The 25961-nt window shown below is 36.5% G+C and overlaps 1 protein-coding gene across 1 annotated transcript in view; it reads left to right on the top strand.

The window, feature by feature from the left end:
- Nucleotides 1-25961, top strand: part of DACH1 (dachshund family transcription factor 1) — a 431702-nt gene that overhangs the window by 221060 nt on the left and 184681 nt on the right. The window contains exon 3 of the mRNA XM_027064982.2: nt 17437-17598. Coding sequence (XP_026920783.1) covers nt 17437-17598 — 162 coding nt within the window. The remainder of the gene's footprint in view (nt 1-17436; nt 17599-25961) is intronic.

The raw sequence follows: 25961 nt of genomic DNA, 5'->3' as shown, positions 1-25961 counted from the left end.
TGCATCTAGGTAGTTAACTTTTGAGCAAGCATGAGAAAGATTTAAAATGATGGAAGATTTGGAATTTCAATGTAATTGGGCTTCTATTGGAGGCTGTTAGCTATTTTCTTCAATATTCCCCTGTAAGCTTTTATTACAGTCTTTGTTAGCTGCTAGCCAATAACCATTATCACTTCTTTCCTTTATAACAAAACACTAATTTTATAGAGGAATTCACATCTTTCCTCCAATTATGTGCTTATGAGGACCCAGCCCCATGTTCCATCACAGATGTGAATCATGGTGGACCTCTTCTCTTTGCCTATGAGTGGTCAGGCATGATTAGGTGATGCAGCTTATGGCTAATAAGCTCTGAGTGGAGAGTCTTTAGGATTTCTCTGTGAAAGATTTCTTCAGGGGATCAAAAGAAATACATGTAATAAACAGCTCCTTACTTGTTTTTAAGTTTATTTATTTGGAGAGAGAGAGGGAGGAGAGAGAATCCCAAGCAGTCTCCACACTGTCAGTGCAGAGCCTGACATGGGGCTCTATCGCACGAACTGTGAGACCATGACCTGAGCCAAAATTAAGGGTTAGAAGCCCAACCAACGGAGACACACAGGCCCCCAACAGCTCCTCACTTTTTTGCTTAGATTCTTAGAATTGTTGTAGCCCACTTGCTAAATGACATGGAGTTGTTTCCCAATATGTTGAGGGTAGCAAAAAGTAAATATGGAAAAAATTTGGTTCCTAGACATCGTTGACTTACTGATTTAACCACCACTAGTTGTGCTCCCGGAATTCTTTTTAGAAGACTTATTATGTTTTTAGGATTACATACTTAACTATTTAATTTGAGGATTTTTCTTACTCTTCCTCTACTTCCCAGCCAGCTTCACAGCTCGTGCTTTAAAATGCAATGATAAAATATGTCAAGATTTCACATTTCTGACAGTGTGCAGACTGTTCCAGTTGTCATCCAAGTATCATTTTTATTAACCTGCTTATAAAGTGACTTGATAGTGTCCGATGACAGACACTAAGTAAAAACTCATTTTCATCACTTAATATTATAAGCATGGCACCCAAACATGAAATCATAATTTGGCTAAAACCTCAGGTATATTTAGTGCTACCCAACAGTGCTTTACTGTTTTCTGTTTGTCTATTTTTTGCTAAGCAGTTGATCCAAGATGCCTGGATATGGGTAAATATTAATAGTATATTTTCTTTGCTTCTTGAAATTGGTCAGAATACACAATGCTATAGAGGTTTTTATTGCAATTATCTTCCAGAGTTTAATCAAAGTGCACTTACTGCTGCACATGAAGACCTAGAAATTCTCTCAGTAAAATGTTCAAGGGTGGCATTCTTATCATAATGGCTTATTGAGGTACATTAAATAAAGTAAAATAATATAGAGGTTGTTTTTTCACTGAATACAGTATACATAAATTCTTTTTTAGGTATGTTTAGTGCGCCTTAGAACACTTTGAAATTTTCCATGTGGCTAAAATTGACAAAATGTATGGATCAACTTTTCTTTGTAACAATAACTGAAAAACTTGTAGATATTCTTGTAGATTTTCACATGAAAATGGAGAAAGCTGGGATGATGGATCCCTTCTGAAGTTCTTAGCTGTTTCATGACATGCATTAGACTTTCTGTGATTATCAACACCGTACTGTTGTCTTATTAGGAACCTTTTAGTGGCTGAAGAGAATCGTTTGCTTTGACTCTCACTGTTTGAAAGAAAAGGGATTGTAGAAGTTTTTATACCTGTTTTTGGTCCTATCAAACTGGAAAGGGCACACTCCAGCCTCAAAGACTTTTTCTGAAGGACTTACAGGCCAGAGATCAATGTATGAGTTTGTTTCCGGACTTGAATTTCTCGAGTTCCAGAGAGACAGACTTCTATTAGGCCACCGGGCTAGAACAGCAATGTTTAGATATTATTTCAATCAAAGAACTGTGTTCCATTACCCTAGGATCTATGTCAAGCTGTGGATTAGGTTAAAAAACCAACAAAAGCTCCTGGTGGTTGAAAGATTATAAGTATTTTGCTACATTACTGCATTGCAGGCGTGAGCACGTTCCTTTAGCGTTTTAGAGTTTCACAGTGTTACAATTAATTAATTGTGTCTATCTAGCTAAAACACTAGTCCGAGTTACCGTCTGCACTTTTAATAAATCCTTTGAATTCCCTTGATCTTTCTCTTTTCTTATCCTGTGTTCTGTAGTACAACTTTCCTAAACCCATGAAACTTTGATTAATGGAATAAAGAATTAGATTCGAGATACCTGTTTTTGTTACACTTCCTTGCTTCTCTGACATTTGGGTCACTTTCAAAGTGTACCTCGGTCTTTCTCACAGATGGTAACTAAAAAAAAAAAAAAAACTCGGAAATTGTAAAGCATTATCGTCCTGGCTAATTCGAAATAATTTTTCCACAGTTGTATGTAACTAGCCATTCACTATACGTATTCAAGTATAGCATTTCTTTTCTAGAAAGTAGTTGATGTTTCATCATATTTCTTCCCCGTTTCATTTTTCTGCCCCCAACGGCATGCATGTATGTAAATCAGGTAGAGAATACGGTGGGACCCAAAATATCTTATCAATTGCTCTTTTGATACTGATTTTTATTGTAATCTTTGAGTAAGCACTTCATAGTTTCTTGAATGACCCTGGGTGCGGTTCCGTCAGTTGAGCTTCCAACTTCGGCTCAGGTCATGATCTCATAGTTTGTGGGTTTGAGCCCTGCGTGGGGCTCTGCAACTGAGAGCTCAGAGCCTGGAGTCTATGTAGGATTCTGTGTCCCCCTCTCTCTCTACCCCTCCCTCGCTCCCACTTTGTCTCTCTGTGTCTCTCAAAAATAAATAAATGTTAAAAAAATTAAAAATCTACTCATAGATTCTAAAAGCCTCTAGTTAATAAAATGAACTGTCCCAGTTTGCTTCAGGTTCTGATATCCAAGTGTAACTCTTTTAGAACACTTGTGTTTTTATCCTTGATAGTCTATGCATAGAACTTGATTCGAACCTCCCCCCCACCGCCCCGCTTCAGAATTCATGTTAAATTGTCTTTAATCTCTGTATTTTCCACTTTCTCCTACGTCTCTCTCACCACTCTCAGCAAATACAGAAAAGAAGCAGAGCTTCTGGTATAAACGTGCTTCATCCTTGACCCCAGGGGGAACTCATTGCTTCCCAGCTGTGAGGAGTGTATTTCTTAGTAGGGAGCCTGGTCTTCCTTTCACCTGGTGCTGCTGGTATAAGCAGCTATCATGTTCGGATTCAAAGGTGGCCAAGATAGCATCCTGAGGACATGTCCCTGGAATGAAGTAGAACCCACTTCTGTCCAAATGCTGCCAGGTGGGAAGAGGGTTTGGTGCCCTGCTGAGAGCACTGTGATTTGTGGGTGGAATCTGGCAGGAGGGGGGGTCCAGTTAGGAGCACAGAGCCAGCCCGCTTCACTTTGCTGTTTGAGAGTACCTGAAGGAAGATGCAGAACGTGGCTTCTTTCCTTTCTCACAGCTCCTATGAACTCCGTTGGCGATACAAGGGTCTACCTTATTTATGCTGTGGTGGGGAGATAAAGATGTTGGAATTAAGGGCCCAATAACTTTCATACTCGCACAGTGCCTCCTGAAAAAAAAATAGCATATTCAGAACAACTCAGTTTATTTTCTTTTCTAGAAAATCCTGGGGATTTGGGTGTGTGTGGGAGGGGGACCTACCAACAGGCGGCTTTTGGTTGGGGGGGGGTATCAGCTAAAAAGATAGACTTGTTTCTCCTAAAGATTTTAATGAATGACAATAAAATGAATTATTTTGATACATGTTTTTTTTTAAAATAAAAGGATTTTTTTGGTCTAAAATGGGGCAGAGAGTACATAAATAATGTACTTATTTACAGTACATTTAAGGGATATTCAAACTACAATGGACTTGGTGTGATAATGGGGAGATTATAAGGCATCATGTTTTGCTAAGCAGGAGACACAATTTAAGAGTTAGACTTGTGAAGAATACAACATGTCTTCCTCCCCTCTTCTGTAGTTTCACATTTGGCTAGAGACATTGTTCTCTAAGATTCAACACCTAAAGAATGCCTTTTTTTATATTGCTCAAAGCTGACCTCTGCTTTTAGAAAAGTTTATCTGCACTTTTTCATCTGTTTAGAAACATACATTTTTGGTTAAAAGATCGAAGACAATCTCTCTTTGTCTTTTTTTTTTTTTTTCCCTGAGCTAGGGAGGTTGAGATAAAAAAGAATGACTGCTTTAAAAGTCACACATGGCTGTAATTTAAGATTTTTTTCCTCTCATTGTCCGTAACAGTTGAAAGAAACCTTCAATGAAAGTTTATTAACTAGGCCAATGCCTGAGGCAATAAAGGTTCATTTATTACCAGTTTCTTGGCTGTTTTTCTTCTTCTATTTTTCGGTTAAACTCCTAGCGTAAGATAATACTTCACAAAATTAAACCTTTGACCTTCTGTAGAGTTAAGTCTCCTTTGATTAGATAAAGTAACAATTTATGGTCCAGCATGAGGTTGCACATGAAATGAATAATTCAATAGACTCCGTGTGGACGGAGGATCTATTGCTTTTGAAAATTTGAATGCTGTTTAAAGGGGGGGAAAGTCTGCTTAAGTGTGTTGTCTTTATTCCGTGTGCACTTTAGCAATATTTCAAAAGGCTTTACTTCCAAGATAAAGTTAGGTTTGAATTTTCTAATTCTCTTAGGAAAGATGTGTGGTAAAAATGATGCCAAAAGCTTGGTAACTCTTCGCACGACTGTCCTATGAGTGAATATGCCAAACATTCCAGGTATTACAAAGGCTGAATTATAAAATTAAATAATTCCCTGAGAAAAGTGACCCTTGCTTTTACAAATAGAGTTCTATAATGATGGGGCAATCAGAATATTATAATTTGGGATAACATTATGAGCCACTATTAACGTATCTTAAATCGCAATGATATTTAATAACTTTTAACGAGAAGCAATATCGCAAAAATAAACTATAATAATAATAATAATATTAAGCCAGGTTCTTAATTTTGAAGTCAACCCATTCGGAATTAGGAACCAGTTTCTGGTCATTATGTGGTAACCTTTGTGAATAACAATAATGTTTTTAATTTCATTTTGCTTTAGTCACGTTATAAGTTTGGAATGCCATCACTCCTTGCTGAAAGAGTGCTTTTCCAGGTGTCTCTCTCATTTTTCTATGTATTCTTTTAAGAATTGTTTAGGAAGATTGAGAAAAATCTTTGCTCCATCTGTGAAACTATTTTATTGGAATTGCCTAATTACTACAGAACAGATACACATACTTTCAGGCTCAGAACTGATATTTGTTTCAGTCTTCAACTCAGTGGAGGTAGAGAAATGTGTACACAGCACAGGTCCGTGTTTCTCATAAAGCTGTTGTGATTAGCTGGTTGTTTAAATTACTAATTGACATGCAGGAGTTGAATGCTTGAGAGAAGTGTTTTAGTTTTAGTTTGGTTCTTTTTCAATTAGCTTAAATTATTTAAGGTGAATAAATCTACTGCAGTGATTTAGTTTCTTTTAATAGAATCTCATGGTACAACATAAATTAGGTCAAGAGAAGCCACTGGATCAGTATAACTGCAGACTTTGCTCCTAAAGTAAGGGCTATAAGGAAAATTGAAGATTTGCTGTGATTTACAGTTGTTTTGAAATAAAGTGAGTTTCTATGAGAATACACAAAAGACATTTCTTGCCATCTTAGGAATTAAGTGGTTCTTTCTGTCATTATGATTTTTGTAGCAAAAAAGGAAACATGAGTAATAACAACCATTGGTAGTCTTTCGTCGACATCCACCTTCTCTGTTCCTAGGTGAGCTGGGTTGCATATACTAATGCAACCTCAGAAGGGAAATTGTTTTAAAGATAGATGGCATTTATTTCTTGAGTGATAAACTACAAGATTGCCTCAAAATCAGACAATTTAAGTGATTTTTGTGCTAAAAATAATTAAGTTAGTTGACTATGATTACAATGAGGTGCCAAGGTAGAGACTTCATCTGTTTAACGGCCCACTGTCTAGGAGATGGCAATCACTTGAGACTATGAACTATAACCTATATTTCTTTTGTAATTTCCCTATCACATGGCAGTACGTATTCTTCTAAATCAATTAGGATTGTTCTTTTCTGTAATCCAACTTTAAAACTTCAACCAAAAACCTGTTTTTCCAAGTACTACAACTGGCCTATCACTATTCACATTTTCCTTGTAAACAAATGAGGAAAATAGCTAACTTTTAGGCTGATTATGGCGATTCAGTGAAATGTTGACGTAAATATTAAAACTTAATGACAAAAGGGTGAAGAATATACTGCCTCAACTAGTCCCTCTGTTCCTGTTGCTTTTCAGTGAACATGGCTGTCTGTTGTTCCCAACCCAGACCCTGACTTCTGTTTACAAAGTGATTGTGTGTGTGTGTGTGTGTGTGTGTGTGTGTGTATAATTACATTTCTTCCTGAGTCGTTCCTTGGGAAAAGAAAAGTATATATTACTATATCAGAAAAAGTGTGTTGTCACATCTTTTCCAGTTACTTCTATCGATAACTCCCCACAAACAAGACTTTCATGTAAGAAATGGCCACCTCTACAACACTTTTTTGTTATCTCCTCTCCCCTTCTCACCAACAACCACATGCTACCTGATTTCTAGAAAAAGAAAAAAAAAGAGACTTATTGAAGTATCAAAGGATTTAGGAGAGGATTTACATGGTGTTGAGAAACATAGTTGAACATTTGGGGAGATTATTCTTAGGCTAAAATGCCAATGAGGTGACTCTTTTGCAGGAAATTAAATTTATGACACCATTTCCTCTTTTCACTTATTGTACTGCCTGAACTGTCACCGATATATTGACAAGTAGCCTCTTTAAAAAACATCCTTTCAGAATGTCACACACTGTCAGTTATTCTCAGGCTAGTATGAAGCACCTGCCTGGAGTCAATGCACTGAGTAATTTGGGGTGATTGAGTCACGTGAGTAGTAAAATGAATTGCTCCTTAGACAAACATGAGGACATCTAAAAAACAGTTTATTGGAGATGGAATAATAATAAGGGTGCTTTAAAGAAAATTGGAGTCAAAGTTTACCTATTTCTGTTTGTTTCTATTTAGAGTTTGTTCTATATTCAGGACATAGGAAAATAATTATTTGCTCTTCTCTTTTGTTCTTGTTGTGCTGTAAATAGAGGACTCAGGTTAATATAAATACTGTATTTTACCTGTAGTCCAGGTTGAAAGCTTTGTGCACAAAGTGGAAAGACCATTGTTTCTGTGGCAGATATATTCTAAATTCTGTAAAACTGAATTCCAAATGAACAATTTGGTCAGGTTTCTAAATGAAGTCAGCTTTTACTTTCTTTTTTTTTTAATATATGAAATTTATTGTCAAATTGGTTTCCATTCAGCTTTTACTTTTAACATCATCTGAGCATCTATACCCTTGACTTCCTATGCCGTCTATAAGCTACTTGAGCAAAGGGGATTCATTTTCTTTCAGTGATCCCTTGGTTTACAGTATTCTGTACTTTTCTTTTTACATTTATTGACAGAGTCAGTGTGGTCAATGCTGCACTGGGAGTTAAGGGAATTGGGATCACTCTATCATTATTTAATGGTGTGACTTTATAGAAATGATTAACCTCACTGACCTTAAGTTTCATCATCAGTAAAATAAAAGGGTCGCATTAGATAGTCTTTTTCGTCTCCATGTTTTATAAGTCTAGACCCTGAGTGGCTGTTAACTATTTTTCTAAAGGCAGTAATGTTAACATTTGGAGTAAAAGTGAGAATTTTATATTCAAGACCTTTTTGTGCCCGAGTTCAACGTTTTAAACATTACCTATTTTCTTATTTTAAGCCGTAGTAATTTAAAATTTTGAATTAATTGTGTTTCAGCTTGATTCTGTGAGTTAGTGATCAGAAGTTGAATGTTTCAAAAACTTCCATGGAGGGGCGCCTGAGTGGCTCGGTTGGTTAAGCATAAGACTCTTGACTTTTTAGCTCAGGTCGCCATCTCATGGATCATGAGATGGAGCCCTGCGTCAGGCTTTGTGCTGACGGCACAGAGCTTGCTTGCGATTGTCTCTCTCCCTCTTTCTCTGCCCCATCCAACTCTCTCTCTCAAAAAAAAAAAAAAAGAAAAAAGAAAAGAATTGAAAAAAATTGAAAAAATTGAAAAAAATTCTTCAGTGATTTAACACATGGCCAAATAACATGACATCTCCATGGTGTTCCCTCCACCGACTTCCCTGCTACTATTCCTTTGCTCTGAGGGCTTGCGATTTTAAGCTATTCAGAATAAGAATGCTAAATTTGATATCTGTTAGGTTGATTATTATTATCAATATTATAATAAACTCTTTCCATATGTATCTCCAAATTAGTGGGGGGTTTTGTTAATCCAAACATTTAAAAAATCTAATCAAATCAATTGAAAAGCTGAAAACTGGTGTAGGGAGTGTTTCCATTAATGGCCTTAAAGATCAATTTCCCTTTTCTCTGCAGAATATAAATGTGTTTTAAAGGGCAAGAAAAGTCAGTCTAATGGACATTAGGAGACACATTCACATTCAAAATCTTCAGTCTATTCTGATTCACAATTAAGTTGCTTATTCCAGTTGCTTATCATGTCTGTTATTAATCATTCAAGGGTGAGGACAGGTATATTTCAATCACAATTTCCCTTTATTTAGAAAGTATCGAAAAAATAAACAACTGAAAATTAGTGTCAGTTTTTTAGACAGTTGGTATTTAAACAAGGATTGGAAGAAAACAGGGTGAAAAAAGGGTACTGGTATTTTTAAGTTGTTATATTGAGCCAAAAGTTCTTCTAAGACTTGGAGTGATTTCAACTGAGTTGTAATTCAAACTTATATGAAGCTTACAATGCACCTTCCACCGAGTTTTGCAAAGAGTCTATAGGAACTGTCAGGAGCAGAAAGATTACTTCACAGTAATGACTGTTGAATTGAACTATGCTTTTTGATGTTTTACTTTCTGAATTGAATTGTTGGACAAGATTAATTGCACACAGTGAGAGTTTTAAATGAATGGCTATGTAAAGCATTAAGTTTCTCTGTATGCCACTTGTGGGGGAGGGCAGCCAGGAGGTTTAAATGAATAAATGCATTTAATGTGCAAAATGCCTGGGCTAATTTTAAAACTCTTTTACTAACATCCTTTATTGAAAATAGAAACCTACTTTATTCGTCTGTCTTGGTTATATTGCTGTGGTTGAAGTAATTTAATATTCCTGCTTTCCACTAATCTTCTAGTTCAACAGAAGTAAACAATAGGTTTCATAAATTAAAAATACACTCTTCTGAACATGCTTATAAGATTAAAAAAAAACAAGGCAGTAAACATTTATGACTGAAACAAACTAGATTGTTCAAATACTGCCATGATGTATCATGTATATCAATATGGCACTGATATCAGTTAGAATGCAAACAAGGTTTTAAATGATGTGCCCCTTCATTTCAGCTGGAGAATCCGCTTCACACCATCTGCCTATCAGATGGTTAGGAACCAGGACTGCGTATTAATGCCACATGTTCGATTTTCCTCCTTCTTGTAATGGTTAGATTCATATTGCTAATAGCTGTGCATGAGCACTGTCGATGAAATTTCTGTGACGGTGGAGTGATGAGATATTTATAAGCCGCCTGTCTCCCTGAATAATCAGTAGGAAGAATGCCAGACATAAATAACTTATCAATTCCAGAATATTAATAATAACTACCATTGGCTATAATCTACTGCATCTTTAAAATGGTTTCTTCTAAATTTGGGTGAAGTGACATAGACTAATAAAAAGTCTATCATATAGAAGCTTTGACTGCTTACTATCTCTTACATAGAACTCATTTTATTTAACCATTAGCTTTTGGGAAATACATTTTATATGGAATGTGATGTAAAAGTAGACAACATATCAAACATTTGGAAGTCATCTTGATGTCTTTGAAACCAAAGATCAAAGATTGGACCTTTCAAGTTAATGAGCAAACAAACAGATCAGAGAAAGAATTTGACAGCAATATGTCTCTTTTATTGATATTTATAATCTATAGTTGTAATCTACTCTTTATCACTAGGAGTACTAACTTATTTGAAAGAAATAGAATGGGGATATTTTTCCTTATTTTAGAAAGGCTGGTCAGGATTGTGTATGGCATTTGAAAGATTTAAACTGTTTTGATAAAAGTTGAAAGCAGAAGAAAAATGCTATCTTTGCAAAGTAAAATAAGACTCTTAGGTGGTGACAATGCCTGCCTCCCTTCCAAATGATAAACCCATGGATTGGTTTTAGGATATTGAATTTGAAGTAGGGAAGGCTTTGTATCAATAGAGCACAGAGGGGAGATTTAGTGATTTTAAGATAAATGTGATCAATGTAGACTACTAAATGAAATGTTTAGATAGAGGCATGGGTTTTAGATTTCCATTTGTCAAGTGGCTAAATTCTCACTCCACACTGTTAGGTTGCTTCTGTCGTAGTTGCATTTTTGTGAGTAACTGAACAAGGGTAAAACTAGACATAAGGATATGATGGATATTCTGGGTTACTTGATAATATTTACTACCATTTGTGGAGGGCTTAGTATGTGCCCATGCTGTTGCATATATTATCTTGCCTTTATTCTCCACAACATCCCTATCAAGTCAGAATTGATATCTCTGTTTTAAAGATGAGAATTTTGAAGTCTTAGGAATTCTATAACTTGCAGCAGTATCCCAGATAAATTTGATGCATGTTGTCCAAAGTTTGTATGGCTTTGGAGTGCTGCTTTTTAACCATCACGTATTTACCCTCTACATGATAGATAGTTTAGGTAACTAGTAATTTCCATGACAGTAACTAAAGATTTTAGCAGAGCATCAAAAAGTGAAAGTAAAAGAAATCTGTAAGCCAAGATTAAAAAAACCAAACTTTTAACAGTATGCGGTTAGAAAAGTAATACAGAATTTTCTCTGAAGGAGCAGATCAGAATGAAGCCCACAGAAATGAGTTTGTATCATAATTCGGACAACAATATGAAAAGCCGTGTTTTAAAATTCTGTGTAAAAGCCTATTTATTCTTTTAAATTGTAAATGTAGAGATAGGGAGATTTAATAGGAAAGAAAAAGAAACCTAAATCTTTTTGCATGATATAAGGCTTATGGTCTTTAACCTAGTTTTGATATACAATCCCTTTCGTGAGGGCCAACTGGAGGTCTGGCAGTGTACAAACTATGACTTACTATCCTTCCTGTGAAGGAAAATGTCTTTTTTTAACAAAATATTTCTTAGTCCATTATCTTATTAGTGCCAAATGAGTTTTAAGAATACATTTAAGTGTCTCCATTGTTAATTACATTGGATTTAGAATGTTTTTTTAATATTCTTAAAAAATATTTATTTACTTGTGAGAGAGAGAGAGAGCAAAGGGCAGAAAGAGAAGGGGACAGAGGATCCCAAGCAGGCTCTGTGCTGACAGCCGAGAGCCCAACATGGAGCTTGAACTCACAGACAGTGAGATCATGATCTGAGCTGAGGTCGGGTGCTTAACCCACTGAGTCATCCAGGTGCCCCTGGATTTAGAATCTTTTCAAATAAAATGAAATTATTTCATATTTGTCTTGTCAGTTCAGTACGTGTTTCTGTTTTGGTGTATGAGATACTTTCACTGTGCTCTGAGAGCATAAAAAAGTGAGTTTGGTGAGGTAAGATAGGTGGGTTAATCATTCCTTAGTGTAAGAGATCATTCATTTGTTCCTTCCTCATATGATGATACACACACATACTCTATCTGTCTCTCTCTCTCTCTCTCTGTCTTATATCTATCTCTATATATTTGTTATGTTTCCCCCAATGAGAGAAAGAATTCTTACCAATTCAAGAATCCAAAGTGATTACCCAAGCTTTTCAGTAACAGTTATTGTACATGCCAAATAGATTCATGCATGTAAGTGGTTGCTGGAGTTAGTAATGTACATGACTGCTGCATCAATAACATACCGATGTGCTGCATTACGTGGCTTACCTTTTCACTTCCGCTGTGGTAGGCCAAAGGCACACGAAGATTCATTTTTATTAAAGTCTGCATCCCACTAGAGCAGTACATCTCAAACTATGATTCCTTCGTCCAGCCTGATTTTGTGTTTTAACAAGTTCCGTTGTTGATTCTGAAGCACACTCACTTTTGAAAACAACTGTAATGATCTACTCAGTTAAGGAACTTTGATTATGAGATGCAGACACACTTTAGTGTAAATTACTGTCCTCAAATAATCTAAGGGCAGTAAGCCCTCAGAATCAACCTGTTTGTTGAAAGGTAAAAACACAGATTCCTCAGCCCATCCCAGACAGTCTGTGACTGTGTCCTTGGAAAAGATAACCTCTAACTACCATGCATGATGGCTGGATTTGATGTTGACTCTCACTTTAAGAAATACTGAATTACCTAAGTCTGAGATAAAAATGGTTCATCTTGCTTGGGAAGAATTAAAAGCAGTGGTAAATTTGCAATATAATGTACTTCAAGGTGGGCTACTGAAGGAGGACATAACAAAAATTCTCACTTAGGAAAGGGTGAATGAGGGGTGCCTGGGTGGCTCTGTTGGTTAAGGGTCCCAGGTCATGATCTCACAGCTCGTGAGTTCAGGCCCCTGATCAGGCTCTGTGCATCCGGCTCTCAGAGCCTGGAGCCTGCTTCGGATTCTGTGTCTCCCTCTCTCTCTGTCCCTCCCCTGCTCGCTGTCTGTCTGTCTGTCTCTCTCTCTCAAAATAAACATTAAAAAAGAAGAAGAAAAAGGTGAGGCAGGGAGGTAAATGTTATGGGTTCCCAGTATTTACACAAGTAGGCAATTCTTGGTTACATGAAAATGTTTTCACAGTTTGAATTCTCTATAAAGTATAGACCAAAAGCTAGACTTATTTTGTGAATTTATAACATTTTTTTTTCAAAGACAACTTCATTTTGGAGCAAAATATACAATGGGACTTCTTTCTAAGAGCAAGTTGGGGGGGGCGGGATTTGAGAATTACATCAGAGATTTGAAAGGGCCATTGCAAGGCCAACAGGAAGTGCAATAAATACAGAGGGCGGATGAGCCTTTTGTGATCCTCTCCAGCCCTAGGCAGATGTAGCTTGGGAGAGTCATGCTTTATATTAAATTAAAGAAATTTGCTGCTCCTAATATATTCACATTGATTGTAACATAAACATAATGCTTTAAATTACTTACATAGATATTGTCAAAATAGTGACCATATTTCTCCTGTGGCTTTCCAAGTAGTCTAGTCTCAGAAGTGTTTTTTCATTCTGTGAGAATTTGTGGCACGCATTGTGGTAGATGTTTGGGATACATATATTAAGGAAGTATTTCTGTCCTTTTGGTGTTATAACCTAGTTAGAGGAGCTAGCTTTAAACGTAACCTCCCCCCTCCTAAAAAAGAGCATTAAAGAAGTCGAGAGTTTCTCTGCTCAGATTGCACATCGTAATGTCCTGAGGAACAGTAAACTCAACCCCAAAATATACAGATGCAGCAGTCCCAGCCAGAATCCTCATAGGGTAGGGCTCAGCTATTTGCATGGCTTAAAAGCTCCATGAGTGATTCTGATGCACAAAGGATGGTAGAGTCACATACACAAACCAATGGATGGCTAGCTCTACTCTTGAGGAGTAGGGAAGGTCAGCTCTTTAAAAGAAGTACGTCTTGGAGTGCCTGGATGGCTCACGTTGGTTAAACACCTTTCTCAGGCTCAGGTCATGATCTCAGTTTCTGAGTTTGAGCCCTACATTGGGCTCTGTGCTGACAGCACAGAGCCCACTTCAGATCCTCTGTCCCCCCCCCCCTCTTCCTGCCCCTCCCGTACTCATGCTCTTTCTCTCTCAAAAATAAATAAAGAAATACATATATTTTTTTTTAATTTTGAAAGAAGTATATTTTGAGCTGATTCTTGAAATGTGGATAGCTATTTCTCAGGTAGATTGAAGAGTTAGGAACCTGAGCTCACTTCTCCTAGAGCATAATATTTACGCCATCAGATAAGGGACACAGGGGCTGGTCTGGGGTAGGGGCAGGGACAGGGATTAGGGAGCTTTTCTAGAAGTGGGAACAACCTGGACACAGTCTGGTTTGGAAGAAGGAATGTAGTCCGTTTGAGGAAATGGGAGAAGGCTGAAGTGTCTATAGCACAAAGAGGAAGTGGGACCTGGGCGAACACACAGTGCTACATGGACAGGCAGGGGGCTGAGCATGAAGGGCCCTGACAGCCATGTGAAGTGCCCCACTTGCTTGTAAGAGTAGGCATTGAATGTCATGATTGGATTTTCCTTTCTACAAGATTATGTTGACTGCTGTATGAGTAGTAAGAGGTTGGAAACGGGGAAAGGGGAAGCTGTTGAGAGGCTATTGCAGGACTCCACTGAAGAAAAGGCAGCAGCTGGCACTAGAGGGAGCCGGGAAAATGGAGAAAATTGCTTGAATTTGAAAGCTATTAAAGTGTTAGAATTGTGAGCCAGGTGAGTTAGTGGAACTAAAATCAGCAACTGCTGAAAATGTCATAGTTTTTTTTTTTTTTTTTTTTTGCTTTCATTAAACTAGACTAACAATTCAGTATTTAAAAGTATTATAGCCTGGGTGGTTCATTTGGTTGGACATCCCACTCTTGATTTTGGGTCCATTCATGATCTTGGTGGCATGGAATCGAGCCCCACGTTGGGCTCCATGCTGAGCATGGAGTCTGCCTGAGATTCTCTCTCTCTCCCTCTCTCCCTCTGTGGCTCTCCCTCCTTCTCAAATAAAAATAAAAATAGTGCAATACTTCTTATAAAAAATTATTAGATAGTTCAGTTTTATCATGTATGGGTCACACACTTCTAGGAGTCCCCCTTATCTGCAGTTTCCTTTCCCCAGTTTGGTCAACCATGGCCTGGAAGCAGATGATCCTCTTTCTGAAAAATCATCAGAAGGTCAATAGGAGCCTAATACCAGGTCACAGTGCTTGTGTCATTCACCTTACTTCATCTCATCATGTAGGGAATTTATCATCTCACATCATCATAAGAAGTGTGAGTGCAGTACAATGAGATATTTTGAGGGAGAAAGAGACTGCATTCACATAACTTTTATTACAGTATATTGTTGTAATTGTTCTATTTTATTGTTGTGAATCTCTTTCTGCCTAATTTATAAATTAAAGTTTGTCATATGTATGTATGTATAGAAAAAAAGCATGGTATACCTAAGATTCAGTACTATCTGTAGTTTCAGGCATCCAATGGGGGGGTCTTGGAACATGTCTCCCATGGATAGAGGGGGAACCACCGTATACCTTTTGAAATTTGTATTAGAATTGTAAACCCGTGGGGATAAACTGCCAAGTGGACAAGTAGAAGAGAACCATTCATAAGATCAGATAAATAAAATTATAAAAAAATATTTTTAAAAGTCAAGGGTTAAAGAGAGAAGTAAGATTCTTCTAGCTAAGGGGGCTATGGCCAGTCCACCATATCCTGCAGGAATCATGACTAGGACTGGGCTTTTTGAGGAACTAGAATACCTAGTGTTTAATAGCATGATGTGGCCTTCTTCACATAGTCTATCTCATTTAATCCTCATATTATCCCTTTGTGAATAGAATGAATTTACAGGTGAAGAAACAATATTCAAAAAAGCTTTATGGCTGGTCTAAGGCTATATCATGCATAGTTATGTTTCAAATTCAGTAGAATTTGATTCAGATCTATATAATAATAACAGTCAGATCTCAAGTTGTAGTTTTATCTTCCTTATTTGAATACAAGATATACCTGCTGCATAAAGCAAAGATAAAGACCCTGGAAGTGTTATACGGTAGAGATGAGGCCACACGGGGTAATGAAGGGAAGGGACACGTAGGATAGTCACATTTGTGACAGGCAAAATCGAGGAAGAGAGAGTTGCTGGGAAACATGAGAATTTTAACAGGAAAGAAAATGTTCTGAAACACCTTTGAAGGAAATGAGTAACTGGGGAGTAAATTCAATCATAGGAAGATGAGAGAATCCGTTCAAGTTGGGACTTAAAAGGCAACAAATGTACAGTGTAGACCCAGATGAATTCTTTGAGTTTACATCAGTGCCTTTTTAGAGGGTGGTTATCAGTTTTTCACTCAAAGATCCATTCTGAAGGTCTTGTTGCATTGGTCTAAAAGGCCTCTTTGGTCTGATCAGAAGGAAAGGTGAGCTCTCCTAACATCTATTTAAAAAAAAAAAAAAAAGCAGAGATTTCTAGGGGGAAAAAAAAGACTTTCTTATAATTTCCGAGGCTGTAACATTTGCTGTAGAAACTAGAAGCGATGATTAGTGGGGAGGAAAAGAGGAGAGAGGTGTTCAGTCTCTAATCCACCAGCTGGGAGTGGAAATAAATCACACAGATAAATTCAAACCGAGTTGAAGCACCGTAGTCAGAAACTCTGAAGCAGCCATAGCAAAAAGAGTATGGGGAGCAGGGATATCTATATCCTCTCCTAGACTGCTAAAGTTTCAGAATTAGGGGAGATTATTCAGGTATTGCAGTGTCTGCCATTTTACAGGAGAGGGATGCCAGGATAAAGTGAACTCACTTGGTAAAAGTTCACACGTTTAAGGAAAGCAAACCACTCCCTTCCTCCAAAACCTCTCTGGCTATCTATAGCCTGTACATAAAGCATGGCCTTAGCTTTCTGCTCTTCCATAATCTGGCCTCAAATTCTATTTCTAGTCTCACGTCCATTCCTATCTACCTCCTGTTCTCTGGATGAACAGAGGTGAACTGTTCTGGACAAACATGGCACAGTGGTTAAAAGTCTTAACCCTGGGGCTAGAAGGCTGGGGGATGAGAGGTCAGGGAAGTGAGCTGTGGAGCAAGGCCCTTCCAGACAAAGGGAGTGGTATGTGTGAAAGCACAGAAGAAGCAGGGTATGTACGCGTATTGGTGGCATGTTCAGGTAGCTGGAGGGGGGCCTGAGGATGCGGAAATGGAGCGATTAGGTAGGTTTACATTTTTTAGTGAAAGGTTTTATGAATTAAGCTGAGCAGTTCAGACTCCCGCCTCCAGGCAGCTGTAGAGGATTTTAAGCAGAGAGTAACATATTCTAATTGATCTGTTTGAGAGAGAATTCTGGATGCATTTCTACTCCTCTCCTTCTATGTATGAATTATGTCTCTGCTAATATTTGGTTTGAGAGTTTACAGTGCATCCTCCCCATTATATCCATGTTGTTTCATTGGCTAGTCGGGAATGAATATATGTTATCAGAGCGTGGCATGAAGGAATCAGATCCTCTAATATGTTTGTATGTGTGCTCTACAAAGTACATGGACTACTACATGAAAAGATCAGAATGTGAATTACCTTGTTTTTAATTTATTCTGTTAAGGTCTGACAGCAGCAGCTGCAGCAGCGGCCGCTGCTACCAACGCAGCCATCGCCGAAGCAATGAAGGTGAAAAAAATCAAATTGGAAGCCATGAGCAACTATCATGCCAGTAATAACCAACATGGAGCAGATTCTGAAAATGGCGACATGAATTCAAGTGTTGGTAAGTTTTATGTTCACGGAAACTTTTGTGATCATGTCGCTACCAAATTACTTTCTTTTTCAGAACAAAACTATTCATTTTTAGCTTCAAACACAGTGTATATTTTGGAGATACGATTTTGTCCCTCTAACAGCATGCACTCTGACTAAATAATTAATGACATAATTTTTTGCTATACCATCAACTTCATGTAGGCAACTTCTAACAGTTCACATCTTTTGTACCACAATTAAGTGTTAATAATCAGAATTTTAAAAGATTGATTACGGGTATGGTGACAAGAATATTTACAAACAAACCCATACTTTATCTTTTTGATTCCTAATGGATGTGTTATCAAATACCTTTGCATCAGCAGTGGAACATATAAACTTAACCCTTTCATGTGCTGCCAAGAATAAGAATAATGTCGACAATTCATTCTTTCTATAAACAACTATAACCAATCTTTCTCGTCGTACATGTACAACTTTGAATTCTCTTGATTTTTTTTTCTTTCATGAGATGTGGAGAAAGAGAGGAAAAATTAATAATCACCTATTAAACCAAAACCAACACCTTTCTCTTCGCAGAATTCGTTTGAGTAGTTTGTTTTTTCAAACACAACTTCAAATGTGAGTTAACTTTTTTATTGATGATATCTTTAGCATCTATGTGTTGGTGAGATAAAGCATTGTATTCCGCCACTGCACTGTATTGTTTCTCTTTAAAATGTAGAAATCCTGCTCAAATTATAATTTAACAAGAGAAATGTGGAGACTACAAGAGATGTGTAAGATACTATATCCAACATATTTTCATGAAGGATGCAATAATTTATGGCAGTTCAATTAAATTTTCTTTTCCATGCAGTATGCTAATAGATTATTTCTTTAGATAATCAGCAGCTCTCTACTTTTTGTCTAATGTCAGATAGTTAAGGGCATGTAAGGGATTTCAGTAATAATCATTCATACAACAGTTCCATGGAAGCATACACTAGATGTGAATGTTTGAGTAGGGAGTAATTTCTAAATATATACACAAAACACAAAACACAAACTGCTGTTGCTTCAGTGATGCCAAAGGGTGGCTTCTAATGTAAAAAAAGAAAAAAAATAAATAGAATATTTCCATAGCACCGCACAAGAGAAGTAGCAAAGGCGTGGCAATGATGCGTTTGATTTGAGAATAGCTTATAAAGAAAGTGGTGGCAATTCTTAGAGGGTTGAAAAGATGTGAAAGAGAGCCAAAGCCATGGCTTTACAGCTGGAAGGGATGAAGAAAAACATGAGGGCTTGCATTTGCAGTGCTCCTAGGGACAGGATGGAGGGCAGCGGGGTTGTTAAGGTCGTGGTTCACACACATAAATTCAGACTTTTAAACACTAAAAACAGTTTTGAAGTAAAGTGAATGAATTATAATTCTCTTTTTGGAACTCTTAAGTACATTTTTTTAAATAAGCAATCTCTTGCTTTGGCCTATAAAGTAGAACAAAATTAGACACTTTTAAAAACAAGTAATTGGCCGCTATAAATTTTAGTTACCATTGCAAAGCAATCTGGAATGTTTTTAAAAATTTAGAAGAGTGAGCCTTTAAGGCAGGCTGTTCTGAATAGCTGGTGTTGGGAGGAGGAATATTTAAATTAGGCAATTTAATAATGTTGAAAACAAAAGATATTAAAGCATGCTATCTCTGTTTGAGTTTCCTGAGCAGCAGAGGAGAAGTTGACTTTGGAAAAACCAATAGGCATAAGATAAGGAGAACATGGCTCATAATTAGGCATTGACATACATTTAATTCTTGACATTATAGACTAACATTTGCCTAGTGACCAAATTGTGGTTTATGGGCTACCATAATGACTTAAAAAAGAAACAATTTGAATTTTCCTTTTTGTGTAGTTGGAAGAAATTATCACTTTTCTTCTATCAGGGTATTTAGTTGGTAGTTTAGATTGTTTTTTAGTTTTGACCCCCGCCCCATCCAACACCAATTTGAGTCAAGAGCAGAAGTTTGAATTTTCCTACAGTCTTAATATTTTTAGAGTGTGTTAACATTGGTGCTACTGCTAGTCTTGAGGCATGTAGATCATTTCTGTTAGATATCTGTAGCTGATTTGGGGGTAAAATGTTGTCATTGTCATTTTTTATTCTTTTCTCAAATACCACTGCCCTCTAAGAATTTATGATTTATTATACTTCCAGAGCCCATCCCCCTCCTTTTTCTAGACATCAAGACAGGAGAGTTTGGTGGAGGGGTAGGGGAGGAAGGGGAGGGAAAGTCCAGGGCACCATGGGGTTGGCCTGCACAGACCAAAATAGTGGCTGAACAGAGCAGTTGCTTTATCTGGCCCCCAGTCTTCTATGATTCTGCCAGCAGTCCCTGTCTCCTGGTAAGTGTTCAGCAATTACCTCTTCTGTGGCTTTGGGAAGTTCTGTAAACTTTCTGAGCCTAACATTCCATATCTGGAAAATGGCATAATAATATCTACATCATGAGAACTAAAGGAGATCCTATTTGTCAAGTGTTTCTCACTTCCTTTCTCGCTTCCTTCCCTGCTTTTCTACTCTCTGTTAGGTGTCTATTAAGCTGCAGGCCTATGGGTAAATTTTGGGGGGAGCTGTTGTGTGCATTTGATTGTCACTCATTTGGATTTTGTTGTGCATTTGATTGTCACTCATTCTAGTAACATCAAATGATGATAATACAGTCCCGGCGCTCAGGGGGCATACAGTTTATGGGGGGGATGGCTACATAAGTAGGCAGTCATAACAGGATGTACTACATCCGGGAGCTTCGGTGGGCATGAGGTGCTTAGGAAGTGGTACTGAAGCAGATGAATTCCAGGAGGGATCCCAAGAATCTCAAAGGCCTATATTTCAGAATACAAACTTACTACTCTCATGAATCTATCAATTGTCTCTTTGAAGGAGTGAAACCCCTCAGAGAGGTGCTACTTACATGATGTATCGTTGCTGCTCAGCCATGCCCAAATACAGTGACGTTTTTGAAATCAATTCAGGTTTCTTTTTTCTCTCATACTCCTCTGGCTCGCGAGTTCTGTTAAAAGTTTTAGGCTTTCCTATGTAGGAACATTATTCCCCTCTCCACCGCTACCCGGGCCATAAGGAAATCCTTATTGCCCCAGAGAACAGCTTTTGGTTTTGCCTGGTTTGATTCCATTTAGTGAGGTGAAGAGAGATTTTTTATTACACATGACTCCTTTTGGTTCTTACTATGAATTGTAAAAATTAGCCAAAAAAAGGTGTTTAAAGAAATCTGTGACACTGATACATAATTATTTTATGTCCCAACTTTACATGGTAACCTTGAGCTCACATCTCTCCAACAGAATGATCACTTTAGGAAGAAGTGAGGACTTCAGGATAGATCCGAGGGAGGCATCAGCACGCTGAGTAAAATATATGGCCGTGTCTCCATTCTCCCTCATCCACAATCAATTGGATTCTTTTAGTTTAATATTTACTTGCTAAGATGAGATGCTAGTCTGCATGGTGATAAACAGTCTGCTCCTGGCATCTGAAGGTGACCTGTCAGTTCATATGGACAAATCTCCTGCTTACTGAAATGTACAAAATAAATCATTAAAGCAGGCAGGTGCTCATTCCCAGATTTAAATCACCATAGATTTATGATTTGAATTAATGCTTCATTTGGCCATAGAAATAGATGCTGAGACAAATGATATGCACTGGTTGGGGTTTCCATACTGTAGCCATCCTGATATTGATTACTGAGATGTCTTTGCAATCTCTTGTTTATATCAAGTACTATCTTGTGACAGGTTGGCTGATATGAGCTACATCGCAGATAAGAAGGAAAAATGTCCCGGATTCTTTTTAGTGGCAACACTATCCACAACATACAGGCCAGATAAATTGCTATTTTTTTGCTTTAAGGACTGATCTACATAACCAGCTTAAAAAAATGCCGTTTGGAAATTGGGACTGGGATATTGGAAAGGTAGAATTTAAAACCGGTGAACCCAAGGTCAATTCCATAGTATCTATAGCTGTGTTTTTATCTGCTTATCTTTTTTTGAGCATCATGCACATTTTTGAGGATACTAAATTAATCACAATCGATTTAATCTAAATAAAGGAAACTTATTTTTACTTCTAGTTTTTAAATGCTATATAAATATTGACATAGTGAGCATCTCAGTAGTTTCTATGTTATTTAAATACTTGCTAAACCTAGTATCTTATTCCCTTAACTAATGACAACAAAGGAAATGACTCTTTAAAGATAAATACATTAAATATTATTCCCAAGTGCAAGACTTTGTGGACTATAATTTACCAAGAGGCAGGAAAAGACTGCATTTTTACCTTCTCTTAACATTTTATTTAAGGAAAACACTATGTACACAGTTTAAAGAATACTCGGAGGATTTAAGAGGGACCTTTGCCACTAGCTAATATCTGACTCATAGAACTGGTAAACAGCTATCAACAATAGTAGATTGCTTGCTTAGTAGGAAATGAGTTCATATCTATTCAAAATGTGATCTCAAAACAGATGTCCCAAGAAAATCTCATTGTTTAAACTATAGGCAGAACCCCCTAACTGCTGTTATTTCTTTAAGGAAGTGAAGTCATCTTAAGACTTCAGAATGTCTCTTTCTGAACACTGTGGAACACAAGCAAGGGGACACTGATGCAGTGATCCACAAACTGAACGCATTTCACATGCCCAAAATGTACAATTCGTTTTCGTTTTCTTAAACTTGCAATAGTTAACAACGATGTAGGAGGTTCAAGTAAACACAAGAACTTGAGTTTGGGATGAACAGCTGTGTTCTTCCATGATATTCCTTATTTGTTATTTCTGTCCATCAACCAGCAACAATAACAACAGCAACAACAACAAAAAATGAGTGGGGAAAAAAAAAAGCCAGGCAGATAGGAGATAAAATTATCTTACCCAGCTGACCATCCCCTTATCTTTTTTTTTTTTTTAAACCATTCCTACAGAAGTAGAATAGTTTATACCGTAGTCATTTCCTTTCTTCTAACTCACGTGTGTATTTGGAAGGAAAAAATTAATTTTATGATCTCAGGAAAAAGTCTTAGAGACCTTGAGAAAGCAAATAAAAGGAAACTGAGAACACAGGCCACCAAGCAGAGCTCTGCAGTTGCACATTGGATCCTCTGCCTTGGCAATGTTAATGAACCTCAAATCCTTCCTATAATTAGATGAGGGAATTGCTTATATTTTCAAACAGATGATGCTGCTATAATGAAACGATTGACAGGGAATTTAAGAGTGTCTACAGTAGTCATTTGGTTTCTGTTATAAAAAAAAAAAAGTTTAAAAAGAAGATTGGCTTTAGACATAGGTCCTGGGAGAGGTAGTAATTTACATAGCATGCTATGACAGGTGTCTTTGTATAGTAAGGAAATAAAATGGAAGACTAGAGAAATGATGGGCAGGTACAGCAATTTTTTGGGGAGGGGTGTCCTATGCTTATTCTGCTTAGGTTCTTTAAAAGGGGCCGAGGCTCAAGAGATGGAGCCGGATTGAGTGCACAGCTGTAACTGCTGATGAGCTAATTGCTCCTTATCTCTCAGCCCCATTCATCTTCATTTTTTACCAATTACTGAGAATTATCTGTGTTCTCAGTTGGATATGAGAGTTAATCCTTTTTGGTTAAGCTGGCAGTACTGTGAGCAGATTCCAAATCGGAGGGTGAAAAAGCCAGAGCAAGCTTGCTCTAAAAATGTCTCCAGTTCAATTACAGTATCACTGATTCATAAGAAATTTGCCATTGTTTAACAGATTTAATGTGGAAAGTTTTTTTTTTCAAACTTTCTTAATGTTTCTCTGCCTAACAATGATTTGTGAGATCCTTCTTCCTGTCTGATGAGTAAATTTAACAATATTAACAGCCAGGATCTTGTAAACATGGAAACACACACAGGACTACCCTAAAAGGCCAAAAAGATTCTGACATGTGAAATGAGAAATATTTTAGAACTGATAGCTGTCAATTTATATATAAACACTTTAAATCAATGCTTTTGCCCTGTGACTTCACATATGGTGAGGGAAGTATATCCAAACATAAACCTTTTCACAAATGTCACATTAGTGGAATTTTAATGGAAGGACCACATAAGCATCTCTTAAAAGTGTAGGAACTGCCATGGTTTGTAATTCAATCGATTGTGAATAAGCCATATGGTTCACATCATTCTCTATGCAAAAGATGTCTTCATATCCTGACATTTCACACAAAATTGGTTACCCCAACATTAAAAAACTAAGAAGTGGTAAGCTACTCTTTCATAAATTTTAATGCATTTGTGGGTATTTAATATTTCTGGCATTTTCATCATTATATGTTTTAAGTATGGTTATCTAATGTGAAAATATAAAGAATAAACAGCTAACTTGAAACAAAATTATCAAAAATCACTGTCTAAAATTTAAACATCTTCTAGCATGACCAAGATAAGTCCTTTTAGATGCATTCACAAACTGAGGTGGGAGAGCAGGAAGCAAAATATGTCAGAAGACTTTGCTTCTAGTAATAACACAGCTAATAAATAACATAGCTACATAGTCTCTTAATTTCTCAGTTTTCTTATTAGTAAATAAGCAGCTCGACGCTCAGTTACCTTCTTAGCTCTACCATTCTTTGATTTTTCAAAACACCATAGAAGATAAAAGGCAAAAAAGTATACTTTATGGTGATTTCTAAAATAAAATCTAAACCTAAAATAACATAAATGTCCAAAACAAGGCACCAATGAGTATATTTTAATACATAATTTCACATATAACTGTAACCATTACATATAATGCATAAGGGTAGAACATATTTATTTTGAATGTAAGAAAAAAAGATGATATAGAATTTTATACCCTTATACTGTGTGTATGTGGATACATATATATATCTACATATAGTTATATGTGGATATATATATGTATCTATATATCTATATATATCTATATATAGATACATGTATCTATATATAGATATATATATCTCCATTTCATTAGAGTTGGAAGTAACTGGACAAGAATTTATGTTGTAATGTTCTTGTGGAAGAATTATGAATAGTTTCACAAAAAATATAAGATGGCTTTAAATTAGATTATTTTAAAATGACATGTGAGTGTGTTATAAACTAGTCATTTTATTAGGCCCTTTTTTGTGATTTTCTCTAGAAAGTGGATGGCATCATTTTCCATTTTCTGTCATGACATTTTTGATCTTTATTTGGTTATACGAAAGAATAGAAACACCAGTGATCATAACAGGTGACTGTGGAAAAAAATACATTTCTGTTTTGAAAAGAACACTTTTCTCATTAAAAAATTTTTGAGCATCTTTTTCTGAATCCATGCTTATATATTAATAAACTCATTAGAGTTTGATCAGTAACAAGAACTAGCTTCTTGTGTAAATTATTAAATATATTTCACGGCATAGATAAGTGGAGTGCAGAGAATGTTTCCACTTTTTGTTCAGTGTTTGCTTCATTTTCCTGAAGTTTTTTAATTTATATGGACAGTTGAAGAACATAATTAGAAAATATTAGCCTAATGTTTTTGCTTTAGTTTTAATATTGCTTATTCCTACTAATGACAGGATAATGAAGTAAGCCTGATAATTCAAGCATTTCATATTAAGAAATGTAAATTGAATTATTTTAGTTGGTGCTCTACTCTTGTAATCATAAGACATAAGGAAATGGGATTTCTATCTACTTGGATATGTTGTATAGTAGACTCTACCACATTCCAGGAGATTGAGAGCATTTATTACAGCCTTGGAAATGCGAATTTCATTGAGGAGAGCCCTAAAATGATCGTCGTCAGTCCACACCAACATGCCATGGTGTTTAAGTAAACTTTAAAAAATAAAAGATAGTGGGAGAAAGCATTTCAGTTTAAAATAACCTCAGGCCTTACTTAATCCTTTTAATATCAGATAACTCATTTTATTCATTAATATGATTATTTCATCTGTTTTATATTTTAACTTCATATGATATATGATGAAAATAAATCTTCAACTTTGTGATCTGTAAATTATAATGTTTAGTGATATAAATTTTCTAATATCTCAGGATGATCTGATAGAAGATTTATTCTTTGAGGTGTCACTAGGGTGTTCATGTCCAACATCAAGTTTATAAGTGTAAACCCAGGGCCCCTGTCGCCAGACCTAGTGTTTCACATTTGTGTGACTGTGTTTCTTCTCTAAAGTGTCCAAATATTCCCAAATTGTACAAAGCTATTTTTATGAATCATGGCGTGTCAAATGGAATACAAAATGGAATAACTAAATGATAATAAGTAAATAATATAGTAGTTGACATAAATGCCTAAAAATGGCCATTCA

The sequence above is a fragment of the Acinonyx jubatus genome, chromosome A1, assembly GCF_027475565.1.
Source record: "Acinonyx jubatus isolate Ajub_Pintada_27869175 chromosome A1, VMU_Ajub_asm_v1.0, whole genome shotgun sequence".
Classification (NCBI taxonomy): Eukaryota; Metazoa; Chordata; class Mammalia; order Carnivora; family Felidae; genus Acinonyx; species Acinonyx jubatus.
This window is presented reverse-complemented; position numbering and strand designations above follow the sequence as displayed.